Genomic DNA, 21,281 nt, shown 5'->3' with positions numbered 1-21,281 from the left:
CCTACTGACTCTATCTAGCAACACCGCCTAGCCGAGATTCGAACATAAGACGATCAGCAATATCAGCATTTCTATGACACACAATGTAAAACTAGTTTTATTCCCAAATATTTTAGTTTGTTGTCTATCATACGCGATCAATCAAAGTGAGTTGAGATCTATTTAAATGCTTTTTATCATTAAAGAAGTCCTACCAGCTAAATTTCCTACGTTTTTTCGTGCGACGAAGAAGAAAATGTCAACTATAATCGTTTTAATTTCCGTCATTCATAAATGAAAATAACTCACGCAAGACATTGTCGTTATTCTACAGCCAGGAAAACTTGCCTGACCTGTAGAAATTTTGCAGAATAACATTTGTCATACCGTCCTACACAAATACATGCGCATTAGCTTCGTAAACATTGTTGTGATTTTTAGTTCGGACGATGAACAATTTTGATGGACGGATTTTAAAACGGTAGGACGAATTTAGGCAATAAAGTCAGTTGCGTAATTTCAATAATATGCTTTAATAATCGCTTTTCAGTGAATTAAAAGTTCACGAATCGGAAAGTAAGCGTGTTTTAGTCAAATCAGCACAAGAACTTTTGGAGTATTCATTAAATCCATCTAACAAATGATGAAAATTAGAATGGCTTTACTTACTACGACGGGAATTAGAAATAAACCCTAACTATTCAATGAAAAAACATGAATTGGAAGCGACTACCTTTAATCGAACAAGAAAAAACAAAACCATACTTCAATAACACCTTAGTTTAGCGTATATTATTAAGCGCAACTGAGTTAAAAAAAATGTTGTTTCTTATTTTATGAGCGTTTTCACATTTTAAAAAGATTTTTAATCTATTTCTCTTCGCGAATCTGGAAAGTTCCGCTGAAGAACCCTTGTAAGGTGCGAGACTTATTTGTCAGTGTCAGTAGCAAATGTTTCCTAGATGACTTAGGGCAAGACGGCCGCAGGCCGCGAGTTTTCGCCCACCATTTCGAGTTAGGTATTTCCTCGAGCATGCATTTTCCTCGGTTTACTGACTAATAGGGGCCCGGTCAGTTAGCTCCGGGGTACGATGCTGGTCTACCAAGCCAGTCGTCGTATGTTCGAATTTCGACTGGGCGGTGCCGCTTCAGAGTTAATAGGACCTTTGCACTAGCCCCGTAATTTTCCTGTACTCTAATAACCAGCTGCGAAATCTGTTGTTAAGTTTGTAATATTTTCAGCACTAGTTTTCAATGCGCTCGGAGAACACATTCTCGAGTGCTAATTGATATCGGCATCCACCGTAGACCGGTATTTTCAGGTTCGCAAAAACACACATGGAGGCACCTCATATTTCATATTCCTAATGGCCGAGTGAGTAAATGAAATAGAAAAGGAAATACGAAAAACACGTATGTACGCTACTCGTCCTGCAGATTTCCGTGGTACTTTTACGAAGCTAGCGTACGCGATACCGAGTGTTGCTGAAATGTTAAAACCTGGTGACTAAACTATAACACCGAAACCTGTCGCGGTTGCTTTGTTTTGAGCGTGCAGTGCATTTCGTCAAGCCCTGCAGGAGCGTACCGATTCAAATCCAACTTCGTAGGGTCTTTCAGATGCGGCACGCAGAATGGTTCAGTTTTTGGGCATGCCTGAAAAAAGCATAAATTCTGAAATTCACTGAAAATTCCACGTAAATTCCAAACCTGAGCGTCAACATGGTCGCGTACAACACAAACGCGTAAACTTTTTAAATCGCGTAAAACAACCGCGTAAATTCAGAAATTCGTGGAAAAGAGTAGAGTCCTTCTTTTCCCGACTATCTTATTGTATCGCAAAACTCAATCACTTCCAAACGTCACATCCCCCCGCATTGGTACAACACAAACACAGAAACTTAAAAAATAGGCAAGCCTGGATTTTTTACTGCCATAAAAATGTAGCATCGTGTTTTGAAACTTTCAGACCTTTTTTCATAGGTTCAAAGATCCATAACAAATACATTTCAAATAGAGAAAAAATTCTCGAGGGATGGCATACATCCCAAGTAATAATTCTAAAGCCACTTGGTTTTACTTAAATTTTAGAAAAGTTTTATTGCGGTATTATTCATTATCTCTGGTTTTATTGTGATATTGCGTAATCCCAAGAGGATACGAGTCAAAACACACTTAAAGCTAGCTAGAAAACCAAAATAAAACTGTTAATAAAGCAAATTTGTTGTGGTTGCTTATATTACTACGTTAAAACTTGTTGGCTGCACCACGTCTCTTATAAACTTACGATAAGTGTGGCGTAGCAATACAAAATGGCGCACCAATCAAAATTGATGTTATCGCGGTTGCTTGTCAAACCGCAAGATATCAGTTAGTTTTATAGAGCTACTAGCTGAGTGCCCGGTCTTACTCGGGGCGCCTTTTCCTCACAGCCACTTGTACATCAGTTGTTGTACCGAAATGCTTATAATGCAGTTATCAGTACCGAAATGCTTATAATGCAAAAATATAACGTTTGTTCCTCTTTTGGACGTTCCTCCCCATTTAACAGCTCCCCCTCTTTTGTCTACCCGGCCACTTATACATCTGTTTTCTTTACGGAAATCCCTATAAAACCCTATAAAGAAAGAGAAACAAAGACATTTATCCTATTTGCACCTTCCGCTAACAATGGCCACCCCACCCATAGGTAATGAATAGTTATTATACTTTTCAAAAAAAGAAGAAGATGCAACAGTGTTTCTTCCATGAATACAAAAAACCTGTCATTCTTTTCATCTCCCTTCAAGTCAAAACTTGTTTGCCAAGTTTGATGAATAACCGTCCAGGCATTTCGGAGTTATGCCCCCCCCCTGTTACGAACCACCCCCCCTTTGTCAACCATCCAGTGCTGATTCTCTTATATCAAGGAACATGTGTGCCAAGTTTGGTGAAGATCGATCAAGGCGTTCTGGAGTTATGGTGGAACATACGAGCATACAAACATACTCACGCTCACTTGTATATATATAGATTAAAACGGTAACACCCTAACCAAACAGTTTTTTTGCTGCTATTATGAAGAATACCGCAGTTCAACACCAAAATAATATTTTTATGCGAGGCCATATTGCCATATTCTAGTATTTTGTTTTAGCTCGCAAACAAAAATTCATCAAAGCATAGTGTTTTACAGAAAAAAAGTTATGATCAATCGGGTTTCCTGTCAGAGGAAGCAACTGAAATGGTTTTGCTAGAAATTGAGATCGACTAACTGAATATATTTATTTTGCAATATATGAATATATGAAAATTGCAAAATTTCAGTGGCGCGTTGATTCTATCCACCTATCATATCAATATACACGATAAAATTTAATGCGCACATGCTGCAAATGAACTAAGACTGCACAAAATTCATTATTTATTCTATGGGGTATTTTATTATGGTCGCTATACACCAAATCGCTCGGAATAATCTGACAATAAAACTTTAACTCAGATGTATTTTCAAGTTGACAAAGCAGGTGAACTGATTTAGCTTTTACCAGAGCGAAAAACGAATAGCTTTATTAAATTATGGCGGTGGCTTCCAAGCAACGAAGACTTAATCGGTTTTATTGCTGTCTTCAGCAGAGCGTGATACTTATAGAGGTTATGAAAACATTCTGAGGAGTGGGCCACTTGGTCAGAAAGCAGTTTTATAGCGGTCATCAGAGAGGTCTGGTGGAGCTCATAGTTTTATTAGCAGTTTTATGAAATTGGTCATGAAAACCACTATACGAACGTAATAAAACTTGGAATTGTTACTTGGGACTGATCGACGACGTGGTACCCGTAATTCAGCTTATTAATATAAACGATGTTTTTCGTAGGGACTTAACATTTCAAGCATAACAAAGTCAGTTCCACTGAAAATTTAGCCGCACTAAATTTCCAATTTTTCCTCGAGAAAATAAATTACAAATTTTATATAAGTATATTTTGCAGGTGTCCTGCACAGTGACATTGTCAATTTATGTATTTTGGACAGGCATTGCGCGTATACATACTCTATTTTGAACATTTCTATTTGATTTGGCCGTAATGTCGAAAATAGGGCACGCATAACACCTGTCCAAAATAGATAAATCACCCTATGCTATCACAGTTATAATCGTAGCTGACCAAATCGGGCCGGAACTTCACGAAACCTTCGTGTGATTGAATGAATGGCAACATTATCTTCTGAAGACACTTGTCTTTGTAAAGTTGCCCAGTGATGAAATCCTTTGTTTTCTTTCCTCTACAACAGATGCCTTGCCATACCGGCAACTTGCGAGCGAATGTATCTGCAAAGACTTACCCGGAAAATTCCCCTTATATTTAACCTCACTGTTACTTTTTGATCGGAAATTTATCCAAAGTCCATTTTTACATATATTTCATCATCCATCAAAATACATCCAGTGTCCTACAGTTTCCTTTCCCGGTTTTTGACAACTAAGTTCTGTTTCAGCGTCCTGTTGGGATGTTTGCTGATATTTTACGACCGAAATCTTACTCGTATGCAGATCCACCGAACTGTACTGTGCGTTGAATTGAACCGTTTCGCCTAATCACGTCTTGCGATCTAAGGAATATTCCGGACTGCCCTAATAATCTCGCTCGTAGTTTCGGGTCATATGTTCCGCCAGTGCTCGAAAAAATTGACAGCCCTGTCACGAAACGGAATATAAAACGCATTCAGCGCATACAATTTTACACGTGGTAGTATGTTTTCATCTATCAGCCCATGGACATGACTACTGAACTACTGACAGTGTTTGTTTTTCTCAGTTTTCTACCCTTCGAAACCGTTCATACATGATTTGCTGTGCTGAATGATTGCTCATCTAACGTGTCAGTCAATTTATTCGTGACTTCTGCGGGGTTGGGATTTGAACCCTGGTCCTCGGCGTGAGAGGCGTGAATGCTAACCACTACGCCGGGATTGACCCCTGCCAATTGTATTTGATTATAGCTACGAAGAAACAGATATCCCGCGAGTGACAATGATATGGGACTTAGGAGTTATATTCGATGAAAAGCACTCGTTCAACTGCCATATAAATAATTTGGTTAAAGAATGTTTACAGATGTTAGGAGTCCCGCTGTACTTCGTCGGCGCAGATCATTCGAGCCTCCTCTACGAAGCAGAAACTATACGCAGCATGAAGCGACATGCAGGTTCATGCACGAGTTTAACGGACTTCAGAATATAATAACTTTGGATATGACACCGAATATGTTAAGACGAAGACTAGTCTGTACTACAGAGGTCAATTATATAGTGTTTAGATTTTATGTATTTATAATTTATTTAAGTTAATGTTTACTTTATAACTGTAATTCAATTAGTGCTTAAGGGCAAAAAAGCTTACAAAAGTCAGAACAAATACAAATACAAGTGAATTCATAACTTTGCGCGCCAATACGGATGATATGTGTCCAACTGGAGCAATCTAGTCACAGTGCATCACAGCAGAAACATTAAGCTAATAGGTATGGTACCCACTCGAGAGAAGCGGCGTGGCGTGAAACGCCACTTCACGAGGTATCACCCTGGCAAACAACATAGCTCGCCGGCATCATCAGGACAATCTACCACCTGCGATGCTCGCATTGCAGCTTTCACGATTGTAGAGCAGCGAAACTTCCAAGCAAAAACGCGGAACTAATTTACTGTACAATTCTGATTTAGCCGCGGAAGTACAAAACGCTAGAAAAGTTGCTGAGTGTATTCGTATTTTTTCCAGTATTTTTACTCCACACAAAAGGCGTGCATTACTTTCCCAGCCTAGAATATAGTTTTATATGTGAGAAAACTTTCTCCGGCGTTGCCGATTGTTGAATCTGAAGGGAGTAAGTAAGAGCTAAACGGATATTCTACGGTTTCCTTGTAAAGTTTTGAATCAAATCAGTAAGTAAATTTTTGCCATTCCATGATCATCATTTTTAAAAATCACTGTTTGAGGCTTTAATTCCACGTGGGTTGAATTATGCATCGCACTCGTTTTCCACAAATGTGAACTCGTTTTGCATAGTAGGTAACGAGCGGCCCAGAATGGAATTGACGAGCAAAAGAGCCCATACAGAGCATACCTGAGCATAGAACTCAGCAGTTGAATAACACAACACGTTAATGAACACATGCCGCAGGAAGAATACACGCCGTAGGAAGAATCGTGCACGACCCATTTCCGCTTTCGATCACTAGGCTAGGAGGTTTCTAAAAGTAAAATGTCTGCAAAAGGGAAAATCTGCATGGAATGGTGAGTACACCGCCACACCGGTGCGGTGCGCTCGCGCCTGGCACGGGCAGCAACGGAAAGCTACCCTGAAACAGAACAGTTATAGGCAGTTCCGCAAAACATCACCGCAGTGGTTGCCGGGAAGTCCGACTGACTGTCTGTTCGGTCTGTGTTTATATGTAAACTACGGTGCTATACTAACCTCGGTAACGTACGATGGCTGCAGGAATGTCGGAGAATATTCATTTATGTCAATCACCGAGATGTGAACGCTTGCGCTGAAATGAAAAACAGACCGGAAAAGAGAAAACTTTTTAGTAATTGAATAACGCTTCCGGAAGGGCAGAATGGCTCGGTGGGGGAAGGATGAGATGGAAAAGTGCTAGATGTGTAAGAGTAGAATGTGTAGAAAACCAATTTCTTTACTTTGCAAAGCTTTTCGTTACTATTTTAATTAGGATAAATAAAGTTTCTCAAGTTTCAACTATAGTTATTTGGTTTCAAAAGCTTGCTTTCAACTTACCGTTTTCTACTACTAAGTTCATGACGCTAGTTAGATTTTGGACTGCTTTAAAGTTCAATTGTAATGATGATTTCATGAAAGGCAAAAATGTTTACTTTCGCATGACGTAAATCGATGCCTTTCAAAAGGAACACAACCGTGTATAAAGTCAACAGCATCCAGAATGAAATGCTAAAGCTGGGTTAAGTTTGCTGCAAGAAATCTCCCATAAAACGATGGATAAGCAACAGTAAGCTCTGGCTGCTACACTCAGCATCGGGCGGCTCCCACGTAGGTACGAATGTCTTGTGGTGCTGATGATGATGAAAGTCCTTTGTATGGATACGACATGAATAATCCATACAGGGTAGGCGCACCGTGAAATAAGCTTTTCAGGTGCACGTGTCGAGCTCCAGAAAGCTGAGCAATTTATGGTTCGTTTACCCTACCTGCGCTGCGGTGGCTAACGGAGGCAATTTAGTCGTGGGTAAATCAAATTTGGTCCGTTTCAGATTTGTAGTTGAAATAAATATACTCTGTATCCGTAACAGACCTTTTGGAAGGGGCTAACCCGGACTAAATGGGGTTGCATTACAAGGTCACGTCAGCGGCAGACGACGGTGCGAGGATATGGTAGCGAAACCGGAAAAACTCAATCAAAATGAAAAACAGTAGCTTTGGGAATGTGTATCGTGAGATTGATTGACGGAGATGAGGGGATTGAACGAAGAGCTTTGCTCTGTTTGCGTAGAGGATTCGACGTTCATACGACTTAGGATTGGCAAATCGAAATGTGCCTGCCAGGTGATTGTGATCGGTGAATTGGATGCTCAATCGTCAATCGGACAATGCGGTCTGAGGAAATATTGATACTCGGCTCAAAATTGATACACGAGAGTGGAATAATACTCATGTAAATCAAATTGAAAAGATAAAAAATTCACGAACTAGTTCACATTGTATCTGTCTAAGTTCGGCTCAATTAGTTGAATTTCCTGTTTGGTTTTGTAAGGATAAGCATTTTTTATTTACTTGGTAACATAACTTGATGAATGACGTTGGAAATGATTTCCTCGAGTTGACCATCGGAAAAGTTAACTCACAGAAAACTAATGCTGTGCAACAGTTAGGCAACATTTAGCTTCTCGATAATGCTCTCAAGAAAGAATATTGAAACCACCGCTAGATCCAATCCTTGCATTTGGGACAAAAATGTCCCTACCTAAGTATTGACCGATAGCAGGCTCGATTGATAGTAACAAGGCGGCCATTTTCGTCCTGAAAATACTACAGACCAATAATTTCGCCGACGCGTATATTGCACCAAATAGGGCCTCCCAACTCTGGCTACGCGACTGGCCCACACATCATATATTCATGGATTTCAAGGTAGCATACGATACAGTCGAGCGCGAACAACTATGGCAAGTAATGCACGTAAACGGTTTTCTGGATGTGCGTGCTTTGGGGGCACTCTTGAAACCCTTCGAATTATGCAGACGGTTGCAGCAAGGGAATTTTTGATTTGCATACCGGACTGTCCTGCATGTTATGTCCTGCATGCAAATCAAAAATATGGTAGAGGCTCCAGAGAAAATAACGTTTACCTACGACGGACAGTGACTATTGACGGCGATGAACCTGAAGTGGTAGATGAGTTCATATATTTGGGATCTCTGGTCACCGCCGACAATAATATCAGTAAAGAGATTCATCGACGCATTCAAGATGAAAATCGGACTTACTTTTCCCGCCACAAGACGTTTTGAACAAGGAGCATACGCCGCCGTACAACGCTGACGATAAACAAAACGTTAATCAGACCGGTAGTTCTCTACAGACTTAAACAGTAACTTTGCTCACGGAAGACATACGAGCACTTGCCGTATTTGAACAAAAGGTGTTGCGGACTATTTTTGGCGGAGTACAAACGGAAAGTGGAGAGTGTCGAAGGCGTATGAATCACGAGCTACAGACACTGCTTGGAGAGATTCCCATCGAACACCGGGCGAAAGTTGGGAGATAACGATGGGTCGGCCCCGTCGTAAAGATGACCGGGTTCCTATTGCAAGGGTGAGGAAAGAGTTGATAAGTGGACCCCTCGTTCGCCAAGGGGCCTAACAGTTTTAAAACAAAGTTGAATTTTGAGCAAACCTTGAGATCTATATCACGTGATATTTCATAAATTTGCCATGAAACAACCAACAAATGACTCGGTTTTGTAAAGAAGAAGAACAGGGCTTTCAAATGGAGTAAAAAATTTTTTTGGCGGCCATCTTGGATTTGGTCGCTATATTGGATTTTATTAAAAAATGACCGTTTTCACCATGAGCCCCCAAATGATCTTTATTTTAAGACCACCATTGGAAAGCTGAGAAAAAATTTAAGAAACATTCATAAAATTAGGTTGCAATGGCATTAACTGAATAAAACAACCAGTTATTTGTAGCAAGGTTCATAATTTTCACATAATTATTGTGATATTTTCAAAATTTGCTATGAAACAAACTACAAACGACACGGTTTTGTAAAGAGAAGAGATAGGGTTTATAAACGAAGTGAAAAAAAATCGGCGGCCATCTTGGATTTGGTCGCCATGTTGCATTTTATCAATAAATCGCCGTTTTCGTCATGATCTCCCCAATTGACTTAAATTTTAAGACCACCATCGGAAAGCTGAGAGAAAATGCTATAAGGAACTCTGGAGAGGAATTCTTGATGCGAATAATACATTCGAAAAAAAAAATAAATCAGAAAATTTTAAAACAAAGTCCTTATGTCCAGAACAGGGCTTGAAAAGGGATCGCAAGTTGAATGTGACTGCCGTGAATGCGAACTTTCCGCATTCAAACTCTGCTTTTTGAACGATCATTTGACTGTTTTTTGAATCCAGTTAATCTGCCGCTTGCGCTGCTGCCGTCTTACAATTCATGCGGCATCTCAGCAAAAGCAAGCAGTCGATCTCCCGTTTTGGACGTTTGTCCCACTTGGACGTCGGTCCGATGCAAGCAAAATATTCATTTGTATTGGACGGAGTCCGACCGACTTCTTCCATGCACATGTAGTGGTTGTTTTTCTTGTAGTATTGAATCATACGATTGTGCGATTGCTTTTCGTTAGCGTGGTGACTGCCAGTCATTTGACTGTTTTGCAGTCATTCGCTGCTCCAAACGGTAAAGGTAACTTGATCGAAACGAAAATGTTAAAAAGCTTTAGAACGCGTTCGTTCTAATGCGTGCAATCGGCGTTTGACTGAGCAAACTGCCAGTTGTGTTATGCATAGCGTTCTTATTCCACCACTAAACGGACGGTGTGAACTTGAATGCGCGTTGGTGTGACTGGTAGAAAAAAAGGATCGGTCGACCTGGTCCAGAGAATTGAATAAATCCCGACGAATTCTCCTCAGAAGTAAAACATATATGACACATTCCAGCGTTACGGGACACTATCCCTACTACGCAGATCGGTTCCTGTTTTATCAAATCCCTGGCATTCTAGTGTAAAATTAAATACTCTTTAAACAACTATTATACAAGGTATTTGCGAAAAAATTGACAAAACAGGAGGCGATTTACAGGGTACCAATTGGTGCTAATTGTGTCCCGTAACGCTGTAATGTGTCATATTAGCATATTTAAAGATTGCAACTTATGTCCTGTCATAACTCTGGAACGCCTGGACCGTTCATCGCTAAACTTGGCACACATGTTCATTGACATAGGAGAATCAGCATAGAAGACCAAGAGGGCAAAACTAAGGACCACAAGGGGAAGAGGAGGTCCCAAGAGGGAAAAAGAACTTAGTTTTCCTTGCATTATGAGAATTTCTGAACCGATGAGAGATGTACCAGTGGTTAGGAGGCAAACATGGAAGGTGGCACCTAAGCAAGATCGGGCACTTAGCTAGTAGACAATAACAAAACACTATCGTAGTTGTCCTCTAAAATTTAACCTAAGCCTAAGCTTGATTATATTGAACCGCATGTCAATAGTTAGGCCATTACAAATATTTTATAAAATTTTTGTCCTTCCGGTGTTCGGCCACTGAAGGGGGGGGGGGGGTAAAGTAAATTTTTTAATCGAGCAAAAAAACATGGATTTTAAGAATTTTTATTCAAGGTTTAAACGAGAAAACCGAATCTATTCTTGCTTATAATATACGTTATTCTTTTCTATGCAAAAATATACGAAAAAAGACAAAAACGAAGGAAATTTTTTTTGGACGATTTTCGAAAATTCCATTGTTCGAATTTCCATTTCTGTTTCGTGCTAGAAGCGTTAATTCAACTCGGAGACTCATTTTTCGAGTTTTTCAGACTATAGAGCCCACAGACAATTGATTCTATAAAAAGAAATTTGACTCATATCCTACAAATTATTTTTTGCCCCCCCGATTTTTCAGGCCAATTTCCAAGGGGGGGGGGGGTGACAAAAACTTTGAATATGATTTGCAATGACCTTATTACTGATAAACAGAAATCCCCCAATAAGAACGCTAATAGGGACCACCTTAATGGAAACCGTCTTAAAAAAGTCTACGAAGCATATGGGAATTGACTTAATTAATTTCAGCATGGAATAACTCGTGATCCTGACCCGAACGTTGGTGTCTTCAACTAAGTCGTTCACCAGATCAAGGGCTTTTCGGTGGATTGTAGTATTTTGCAATTGGCTCACTACGTGGCGCTAGTATATATGTATTATTTTTAAATAGGCTGTATCTTGCGCTGCTGATTATCTAGAAAATTGCGGTCTTCGGGAAGGTTACTGACATGACTGCCACCTTCAAGATGGCATGGAAAATTATACAGAATTTACTCAACGAGCGGCGTTAGTGTATATGTCATTTTTTGTATTTGCCATAACTCATGATCTTGGTAATACAAGAAGTTGCTTTCTTCGGAAAGGTTGTTTAAGTGACGGTGGTTATTTAACTAGTAGGGAAATTAGTTAGGATTTTACTCGAGCAATCCAGGGTATTTACAAAAGTTCTTTGCAATTTTCCATACCATCTCGAAGGTGACAGTCATTTGAACAACCATCGCGAAAACCGCAACTTTCTAAATAGTCAGCAGTGCAAGATACACCCTATATAAGAATAATACATATATACTAGCGCCACGTAGTGAGACAATTCCGAAGTGCTATAAACCAATGAAAACCCGTTGATCTACTGAACAACTCTAACGAAGACACCAACGTTCTATACGGTCAGGATCACGAGCTATTCCATGTTTTTCCCAATTAAGTCAATTCCCATTTGCTATGTAGACTCCAATAAGGACGTTCGACTGCCTTAATGTAATCACTCGAGACCATCCTTATTGGAAATGTTCTTATACGAAACTGCCTTATTTGAGAGACTGCTGTATTAAATAGGAAGCGTTTGGTGCGAGAGATCCACGCTTTCTTCCTTCCCCTTAATTTCAAGAAGTTGAGTGGAATTAGGTATAATTTCTGGTTCCGTTTTATTCCTAGAACTTCGCTTTGCGGTACATGCTGCGCAGTTGGCCTGGTCGTTGACAAGAAAAATGATTGATTCCAGTAATGGTCATTTTCTAGGATGCTTTCAAGATTTGGCTGCGTTAGTATGAGATTGTTGAGGATTGTTGTGAGGAACGTGCGGCTCGAACCAAAGATGCTGATAGTATGAGATAAGATTAGATTAAATCAAATTGCATGCTTGTAAAGAACACGATACCAACGCCAACGTCCACTAAAGAAGGCGCGTCGTGTTAACGTAATGGGGGTTCGAATGAAGATAATGAAGAATGAAGATAATGAAGAAAACCGAGCGGCCCAAAGGTCATGAACATATTCTAACCAAGTGCTTATACCGATAAACGTAATCGAAGATAATAAGTCTAGCTTTTATGATGAATGTCAAAATTTCGTATCAGCTTTTCATCCACGATTTTCTCAGTATTTTCCAATATGTTGAAAATCGAGCTGCAATTATAACTAATCATCCACAGACTTAATAAGAAGAAATTGGAGATAGCTTCAGGCAATTGCTTTGAAAATTGCTTAAGAAAATTATCAGAACCATGAACAGCATTGGACCTATGGGACTACCTTGTGGTACTTCTGAGTTTTCAATATTTATTTATTTAGTTCGTCAAATTTTGTAAACTACATTCTTACTTGACAACAAGGTTTGTTGCTCTGCATTTCTACAAACTATACTCTGACCTTGGGATATAATTAACCAGTTATACAACCAGCCTCCAATGGCAGATTTTCTCAACTGCCAACTACTAATGGTCAAGTGCTTGGTTATACCTGTAATTTATACAATCCATTTGTAAATCGTTTGAAATGTAATCTGTAACCATCGAAGTGAATTCACAAAGGTTCGTAACTGCTGATTTCAGGGTTGTGTTTTTCGAATTTGCAGTCAATTGAAACGAATGTTTTTCTTCTATTTCCGACGTTTCGATTTGTGTTAAATATTTATCAAGGATTCAATAAAATCAATGATTTCATTTTCAAGAATCCGTGTTGCACATGAGAGATACGGCCAACCACATCATCGGAACGGTGACTGTAAACTAACGACTCGAAAAATTCTGAAGCAGCCGATTGTATAGCAACGTATGCATCGAAAAAGTGAAATAATTTCTTTCGGCTGGCGATGAAAAAACTACACAAGATAATTCCATGGAACAAATTTTTCTTAAATTCTACGTTTACTAAGCCATCCACAAAATGCTTCGACGCCCCTGCAGTCTTACAGTGGTTGACCGGAACCTTATCCATGGTCGATGGAAATGGATTGCTCTTTCGTAGGCTTGACGATCATCTGCTTCTCCGTTTTGGCAATAAAATTATTGGAGTAGGCCCTCAGGGTTTGAGGATCACCCAGCAATTTTCTATCGATAGCAGCTGGGAAACGTTGGGAGGGTTGGTAGTCTTTGGTGCCATGTTTATCTTCTGCCGGACCATCTCCGCCAGTGATCTTTTGGCATAATGGGCCGAGGCCAAATCCAGGCAAAAAAAACCATATCCTCTTCCGCATGATACCTCTTGAAGGCGTCAATTTCTGGCAGGCACTTCATACTGTATTCGTACCGCAGGCCCCGAAGCAAAAAACATCAACTTGGACGTTGTCTAAATTACTGTCACAAAGAATCACTCAAATCTGATTTGTTTAACCAACTGCAGGCGACTGGCTGTGCTCAGCAGTCAAGTCAGGACGTTGAACGCGGTCGAAATCTAAACAATACCGATGATTGCTGACACGATAACGCACCGAACTGTTCATACCGTTTATCGCGACAGTAGAATACTATATCACTGCTGAGATGGTGTATTACGCGAGGCATATTCTGATGCTGGGATAAGCGACATTCTCTACCAGGGTTATTCAACGCCCAACGCCTTCGCCTTGATCGAGAGCCACAGGATGACATTCTTCGGAAACTTGGTGTGGAAGTTATATTTGACGCCATCGCTTACCTCCTTGGTGGCGGCTGCGAAGTACCCAGTCTCCAGCCACTTTTTGCCGTCTCCAGCGTCAAGCAGGTCTCGTCACCCATCACCAGTACCTTCAAACGCTCCTTCTAGGTGATTGTCTGCTGCTCAGACACGGCTTGTCTTGACTGATGCTTCCGCATCAAAAATGTATATTTTACACAAGTACTTCTTTACCGTTTAGCCGGTTGCTGCAATCTCCCGGGTCAAGCCGCGGGACGATGAGGAACCTTGCTTGCGGTCTTTTTCTTCAACTTATACTGCACTTTACGACCGATCAGCACCTTCCTTCCGAATAGGTTTTTGTAGAAGTATATCTTTATCAGAGCCCTAAAAGTTTTGATCGGCCTAGCCTCGGGACAATTTGGAGGATTCATCGACTTTGTTATGAATTTGACTCCATTGGCTTTGTACCAGGCTAGTGTACCCTTCACGCAAATGCACTGCTGGCAAATATCACTAGGCAATCGTTCAGCTGCAAGAACGAAACACACTAACTGTTTTAATGTATTCCAATGATTTACACAATGAGTACACCGGAGCTATCATTTTTTTAAATAAAGTAAACATTTCACTCGAAAACATTTCTCTTTTCTTCTCATATATGGTAGGGACAAAAAACAATTGCAACTGAAGCTGATCTCGTTAGTATTTAACCGGGCATGTGTGATGAAAAAAGGAAGTAAATTCCGCTGAACAAAGCTCAACTATTTACCTTTTCGAGTGCGATCCATCGCAGAACACCGCCGTGATGTCGAATTTGTAGTTTTTGCGCTTTTCACAATTGAGTGACTTTTTCGCTTTCAGGATACCCAGCTCGTTGACTAGTTCGATCTGCGGAGGGGAAAAAAGAGAAGAACGAATAAAAACGATTAAATTTACCATTATTAATGGTGCAGTAGCGGTTTGACTGCCTGTTCAGAAAGTCGTAAAAAATTAATACAGATTTTAAAAGCCATCCCATCTCGGTCGGTCTGTGATTGACATCGTCGTTGTCGTCGTCATCGTCGTCCGACTGGATGTGGTTAGTTACCGTTTTATAGGCGATGTTGCTATTTCCGCTCAGCTAAAGACCCACCATACTTGTCGTCACATAACGTTATGATAACGAAAATAAATGCTAAAAGAACGCTAGCTAAGCATAAATAATGATTCTATCGCTTGTACACCTGACCTGAATACGTTCCCCGCCATCCGCCTGCAATGGTGCCTTCGACCCTTTTTCCGTATAAATTTGCCATTTCGATGTCCTGCCAGCGCGAACGACGACGCATGAACGGGTTCAAATTATTAATGGTAGGTTTATTTAGTTTCCTTTCAATATCAGTATTGACCCATGAAATAATAATAATAATACAAAAAAAAACACAGTTCGACCCGGAATAAAAACAAATAAAATCGAATCCCATTCATTCCGAAGCAAACAGGTGATCATGTTCGTTCGGTAGGTAGGTAGTTGGGAAAATAAAAATATCGGTTGAGTATTAGTTTCAGTAAATGATTGCTTCTTTACATCGGGAAAAAATGGGATTATATTCACCTGTTGAATCAATATGTTATACTTCAAACGGTAAATGAAATTGAAATTAGCGAGCTCAACAGCGTCAATAAATGTAGGGCACGTATTTAAATTAATTTATGTACGATGGCAGGCTAATAAATCCGCTGATTAATGCGTATTAATTCAATTCATTGATTGATTTTAAAAAATATTCTTTACAAAACTGAAAACCTAACAATTTTGCAAATCACTTGAAGTTCAAGTAACTTGACACCTTTGGTGTAATCAATTAAGTTACGTCTGGTGTCCCGCAAGGTTCTCATTTAAGATTTCTTCTATTTATTATTAATTAAACAAATTATTAATGTCAATTATGATTTCGCGATTTAAAGAGAAATCTTTTCTCATGAGACATCAATTTCAAATGTGTTTAAACGATTTTGAAGGAACACTTTTACTTAAAATAAACATTTTTCACATAAAATAACAATTTTCAACCTTTTCACGTCATGTACTGCAACAAGCAATTACTGTAAGTCGTCCGATTATGTAACGAAACACCAAGTGTTAACTATTCCACCGTTCATTCCGGTATTTGTGCACGATTCTCGAATTTTCGAACCAGTTGAACGTAAACTCGGCTCTATGTTTAGCTAGTATCATCGCTTGCCAGTAATAATCAGGCAGAGTGTATAGAACGAGCCCAACAAACGTGGCTGCCATGCCGAAGAGAACATTTTGTCGGCGCGCGTTTCACAGATTTACATTAAGTTTCTTGGCTCAACATCAGCAATATAATTATCATCATGATCACTATCATCACCATCACCCGCATCATATCGGCTCGGTATCGTCTCCGTCATCGTTCCGTCACCGCGCTCTGCCGGGATGGAAGGGAAAAGCACTGCTATCATGTGCCGGTTAATTAGCATTATACACACAAGCACCACCACCACCGGAAGTGGCAATAGTGTAAATTCTGCATTGTGGGTGATTTGTACGGTGGGGCTAATTTGCATGCATTCCTATCGCCTTCGTTATGCAGCACAATATGGTTCAATTGCATAACAAGCACTGCTGGAGCGCATCTTGTGGTTGAAGAACCTCTCGTTCCAAGAATACTTCTCCAACAGGGGGAATTTGCATTTTAATAAACAATCTTTGAAATTAAACTTTTTTGTCGCTTATTTTTAAGTCGCTGTGTAATCAAACCCTTAATTGGGCTTAGGATTGGACAGCCCCCTCTTTCCTTTCGTGGTCGGTCGAACGGATTTTCATTCCGAAGCCCCGCACACCATTTAACTTGGTTTTCGCACTAAAACCATACCCGAACTAATTAGGTTAGGAATTAGGCGGAGGTCGACCGTCTTTACGAGCTTATTAAAGCCGGTTCGGTCGGTCGATATTTGTTTTGATTTCGCCGGAAGTTTAGGGTAGCCTTCTGGAAAGTGTGGTTTTTTCTGCAGACCTTTACCAGCAAAAACAATTTTTTTTATTCCATACGTTTGTTCGTTTGGGATTTTTCATTAACGCACTGTTGATGGAAAATATCAACTATTTGTTTCGCAAACTTTAATTACTGCAATGCATATCCACTGGCGTGTCCAGGAAGGAGGACATATGACCCACCTTCTTTTAAAATGCACATTATTTTTAAACAAAATAATTTCTGTAACCCAGAGGTCCGCAGTTTAAAATCTATTGAACCGCTATTTTTACGATAAGTAAATTATTTGCCTACAATAGTTTAAGTTTTAAGCCTTATTTTAAGTCTAGTTATAAATTAAGTTTCAAGTTTAGTTTCAATCCAAATTTAAGCTTAATTTCAAGTTCAAATTAAATTCTAATTTCATGCCCAATTTTAGTTCTAGTTTCAAGTCCAATTCCAACTATAATTTCAAGTGCAATTCGACTCCAATTTATATCCAATTTCAATTCCTACTTTGAGTTCATTCCATCGCCAAGTCTAATTTCTAATTTCATGCCAGCTTTGATTTCAAGCCCGATTTAAAAGCCTGTTTCAAGTTTCACGTCAAGTTTTAGGTTAAGTTATGGCGAAAAATTCCAGAGAAAAGTTGTAAAATTATTTCTGAAAGGCAATGGTTGGAGAATTCACGAAAAAGTGATCATTTGAATCGATGAACATCCCTCATGAGCATACACTATTCACCTGCCTCGGCGATAAGGCACGCATCAGCTTTGAATTTTATCACGAACAGAACCTCAATGTGAACATCAGAATTCGTTCAAAAATTGATGATGGTTTGATGCAAAAAATGATTAAATTAATGAACTGGAAAATTTCGTGACAGACCAAAAATATATGGAGGCAATGGGAAGTGGTTGGTATCCAAGTGGTTTACTAGCTAAACTACCGCCACCCTATAGTGGGTAGTCAAATACCTAAATTTTTTACTCTCCCAATTCTCGTAACCCAGCTAGCATTTTCATATGTATAAAAAAGGTAAAAATCAGCATTACGTATAGATATACATGCTAAATAAATCGTATTTCATGCGCAAAATTGGCATATCCGTACTATTTAGGAGGCGATATACGTGATTACGAATAATTTTGAGCGTTACGACTATATAAGTATTTATATACGATAATATCCGATTAAGCGCGAGTCGCTCCGTACTGCTCTACGATTTTGTGCTGAAAATCGTATGTATGTCAGTCATTATCATTATATACGACAGAAAATCAACTTGATCCCTCTTTATCCAGCTTTAGTTACGATTTCGAGTTTGTTGGGAGATATTTACGATAGTTTTCGTATATTGATATACGAGTTGGTGCTAGCTGGGAAACCCATTGCACACTTCCCCATGCGAAGATATTATTTGTATGACTGCTGTTATCTACTCGGTCAAGAAATAGAAGCAAAGCAAGCGCGTGAAAATGCGTAAAACGAAAAGAAAAATAGAACGCGACAGAAAAGGAGGGGGGTTAATCCCGGTGTAGTGGTTAGCATTCATATCTCTCACCCCGAGGACCTGGGATCAAATCCCAATTCCGCAGAAGTGATGAATGATCCAGTTTCGTATGAGAGGAAAACATAAAAATAGAAAAGGAGTTATAAAGAAAAAAAACGGGTTAGAAAATGACAAAAAAACGAAATGGAAAAAAAGAATCACGGTGCAAAAATCAGAATAGGAAAAGAAAAACAGAGAAAAACAACAGGAAAAAATGAAATACGAGGCAGAAACAGAAAAAAACGATATGGACAGGATAAATGACAATACGAGAAAAAGTGAAAAAAAGAAACACGAAAAGGAAAAGGCTACAGAAAACAAGTAAACTCAAAAGAAAAAAATAGCGACAGAGGAAGAACAAACCCGATAGAAAAAACGAGAAAAACAGGGAAAAGAGGTCAAACGGGAAAAACGTCAAACGGGATATAACAGGAGAAAGATAGGACAAAAACGGGAAAATGGGACAAAAAAAAGAAAAAAAGAAAAAACGAACTAAGGTAAGCTAAGAAAAAGGTGAAATAGGAAACCGAGCAAAGGGAAAAAGAGGACCCAAAAATAAAATAAAAGTAACAGAAAAAAAGGTGAAACGGGATATCTGAACTGAAGGAGGAAAGATGGGGAAAAAACGTGACTGGAAAAATGGGACAACGGGAGAGAAAAAGCAGGAAGAGAGAGACAAGAAAGGGAAAAGGGAACATAAAACAAGAGAAACCAAATGAAAAGAATAGCGAGAGAAAAAAAACACTGATAGAAGAAACGATGAAAACGGAGAAAAGATGTCAAACGGGATATGAAAGGAGGAAGATGGAACAAAAACGGGAAAATAGGACAGAAAAAGTAAAAAAGAAAAACAGGGAAAACGACCAAACTCGTGTTTTTAGTCTTTGACCTTGAAATGCGGTCAGGAACTAATACTAATACTTTTTTGAAACGATGATTCTACAATTGATGGAGGGACGATAGGGGAAAGTAACAAAAATTTTTTGGGAATGGAGGGGAAAGAGTGGAAAGGAAGGGAAAGGGGGTAATAGGTAGCTACAGTAGGTACAATTTGTGTCTAAAAATAACTCAACCATTTACGTCGCTACATCAATAAGGGGAGTTGCGCAGTCTCCTTTTGTCTAGCGCCTCTATGGTTCATAGGTACACGGGTACCAACGAGCCACACGCCCTGCCCCCCCCCCCTTCCTTTCCACTCTTTCCCTCCATTCCCAAAAAATTTTCTTTACTTTCTCCTACTGTCCCTCCATAAACCACCATCGAACCATCGCACTATGGGCAAAAACGAGAGAAAAAACGGACGCAATTAAGATATGGCCTGCAGGCTTATAAAATATAGGTGATCTTATGTAAAATTTTCCGATTCCGATTTTCGATTCTGCGGACTTTTTTACACAAAATTAGTAGATTTTTTCGGTTTGTTTTCTCAAAACCATGTTTGAAATAATCCAATAAGGGCGAAAAATATTAAAAATAGGGGAAAATGAGCAAAATGGGGCACTTCCCGATGATAAACAGGAAAGGGGTTGGCACCACGCGATAATCCGGAAAATTTTACTTAGGGTCACGTATATTTTATCAGCTTGCAGGTCGTATCTTAATTGCATCCGTTTTTTCTCTCGTTTTTGCCCATAGTGCATCGTTTCAAAAAAAGAAAAAACGAATCAATAAAAACGGCAAAAGAGGAAACCAAAGGTTGAAAAACAGGAAATGAAAAAGGAAGACCGGAAAGCAAAGGAAAAGGCAAGCAAAACCAGGCACCTAAAATATGAGAAACGGTACAGATGATGACTAAAACAAGAAGGAAAGGAAATTAAAAGTTAGAAATAGACGAAAACTGGAATCGAAAAAGGAAAAAGGGAAACGGCTAACGGGAAAGAAAATAACAAAAAAAAAACAAGTGAACAATATGAGGAAAAACAGGATTAAAAATAAGTAAAAGGACAGAAAACGAAAAGCAAATGAAACAATGAAACAGAAAACACGGGGAAGCAAAAAAACGGAAAAAGGAAGAAAAGTAAAAGCGAAAACAAAAAAAAATGGTACAGAAACTGAGCAAAACGGAACAAAAAGAGTATTTTGGCATTTTGACAGTAGTAAAATTCTTGAGTAAAATGGGGCAAATCTACTCCTGCATAATATTGTATAAGAATTAATATTTTCATATTCCTTTTTCCTAACATTTTTCTTCATTTCTTACCACAGAATCTTAAATAAAAGAGAGATTTTGTAAATGATTCTTCAAAAATAATTAATGAATAGGGGTTAAGACTGCAAAACGGGTAAGCTCTACATTTCCGCGCATCGACGCTATCGTCAATGGATTTCTCGGCATTTTTACATAAGAAAAGAGAGCTTTCATCCCTTGAAAACAGTGGCAACAAAAAGTTTCGTCTTTTCGGTCGAATTTGTCCGCTGTGCGATATAGTGCTTAGCATTCACGCCTCTCATCCTGAGGATCCGGGTTCGAATCCCAACCCCACAGAAGTTTCGAATAACCTAATCTGTAGAACTGACTATAAGCAATTAAAAAAGGAGGGCGCAATAAAAGGAAAAACGAAACAAACGAAAACAGAAAAGAAGTGACTGATATGACAA

General features: G+C 39.3%; 1 protein-coding gene across 4 annotated transcripts in view; it reads right to left on the bottom strand.

Annotated features, from left to right (window-relative positions):
• Positions 1-21,281, bottom strand: part of LOC128737996 (calsyntenin-1) — a 323,240-nt gene that overhangs the window by 68,593 nt on the left and 233,366 nt on the right. For all 4 annotated transcript variants that reach the window (XM_053832789.1, XM_053832792.1, XM_053832790.1 and 1 more), the window contains exons 4-5: positions 14,920-15,038; positions 6,433-6,508 (exon numbers count right to left, since the gene is read on the bottom strand). In XM_053832789.1, the coding sequence (XP_053688764.1) occupies positions 6,433-6,508; positions 14,920-15,038 (195 nt within the window). The remainder of the gene's footprint in view (positions 1-6,432; positions 6,509-14,919; positions 15,039-21,281) is intronic.

The sequence above is a fragment of the Sabethes cyaneus genome, chromosome 2 (assembly GCF_943734655.1).
Source record: "Sabethes cyaneus chromosome 2, idSabCyanKW18_F2, whole genome shotgun sequence".
NCBI lineage: Eukaryota > Metazoa > Arthropoda > Insecta > Diptera > Culicidae > Sabethes > Sabethes cyaneus.
Note: the sequence above shows the minus strand (reverse complement) of the source record. Positions and strands in the feature narration are given on the sequence as shown.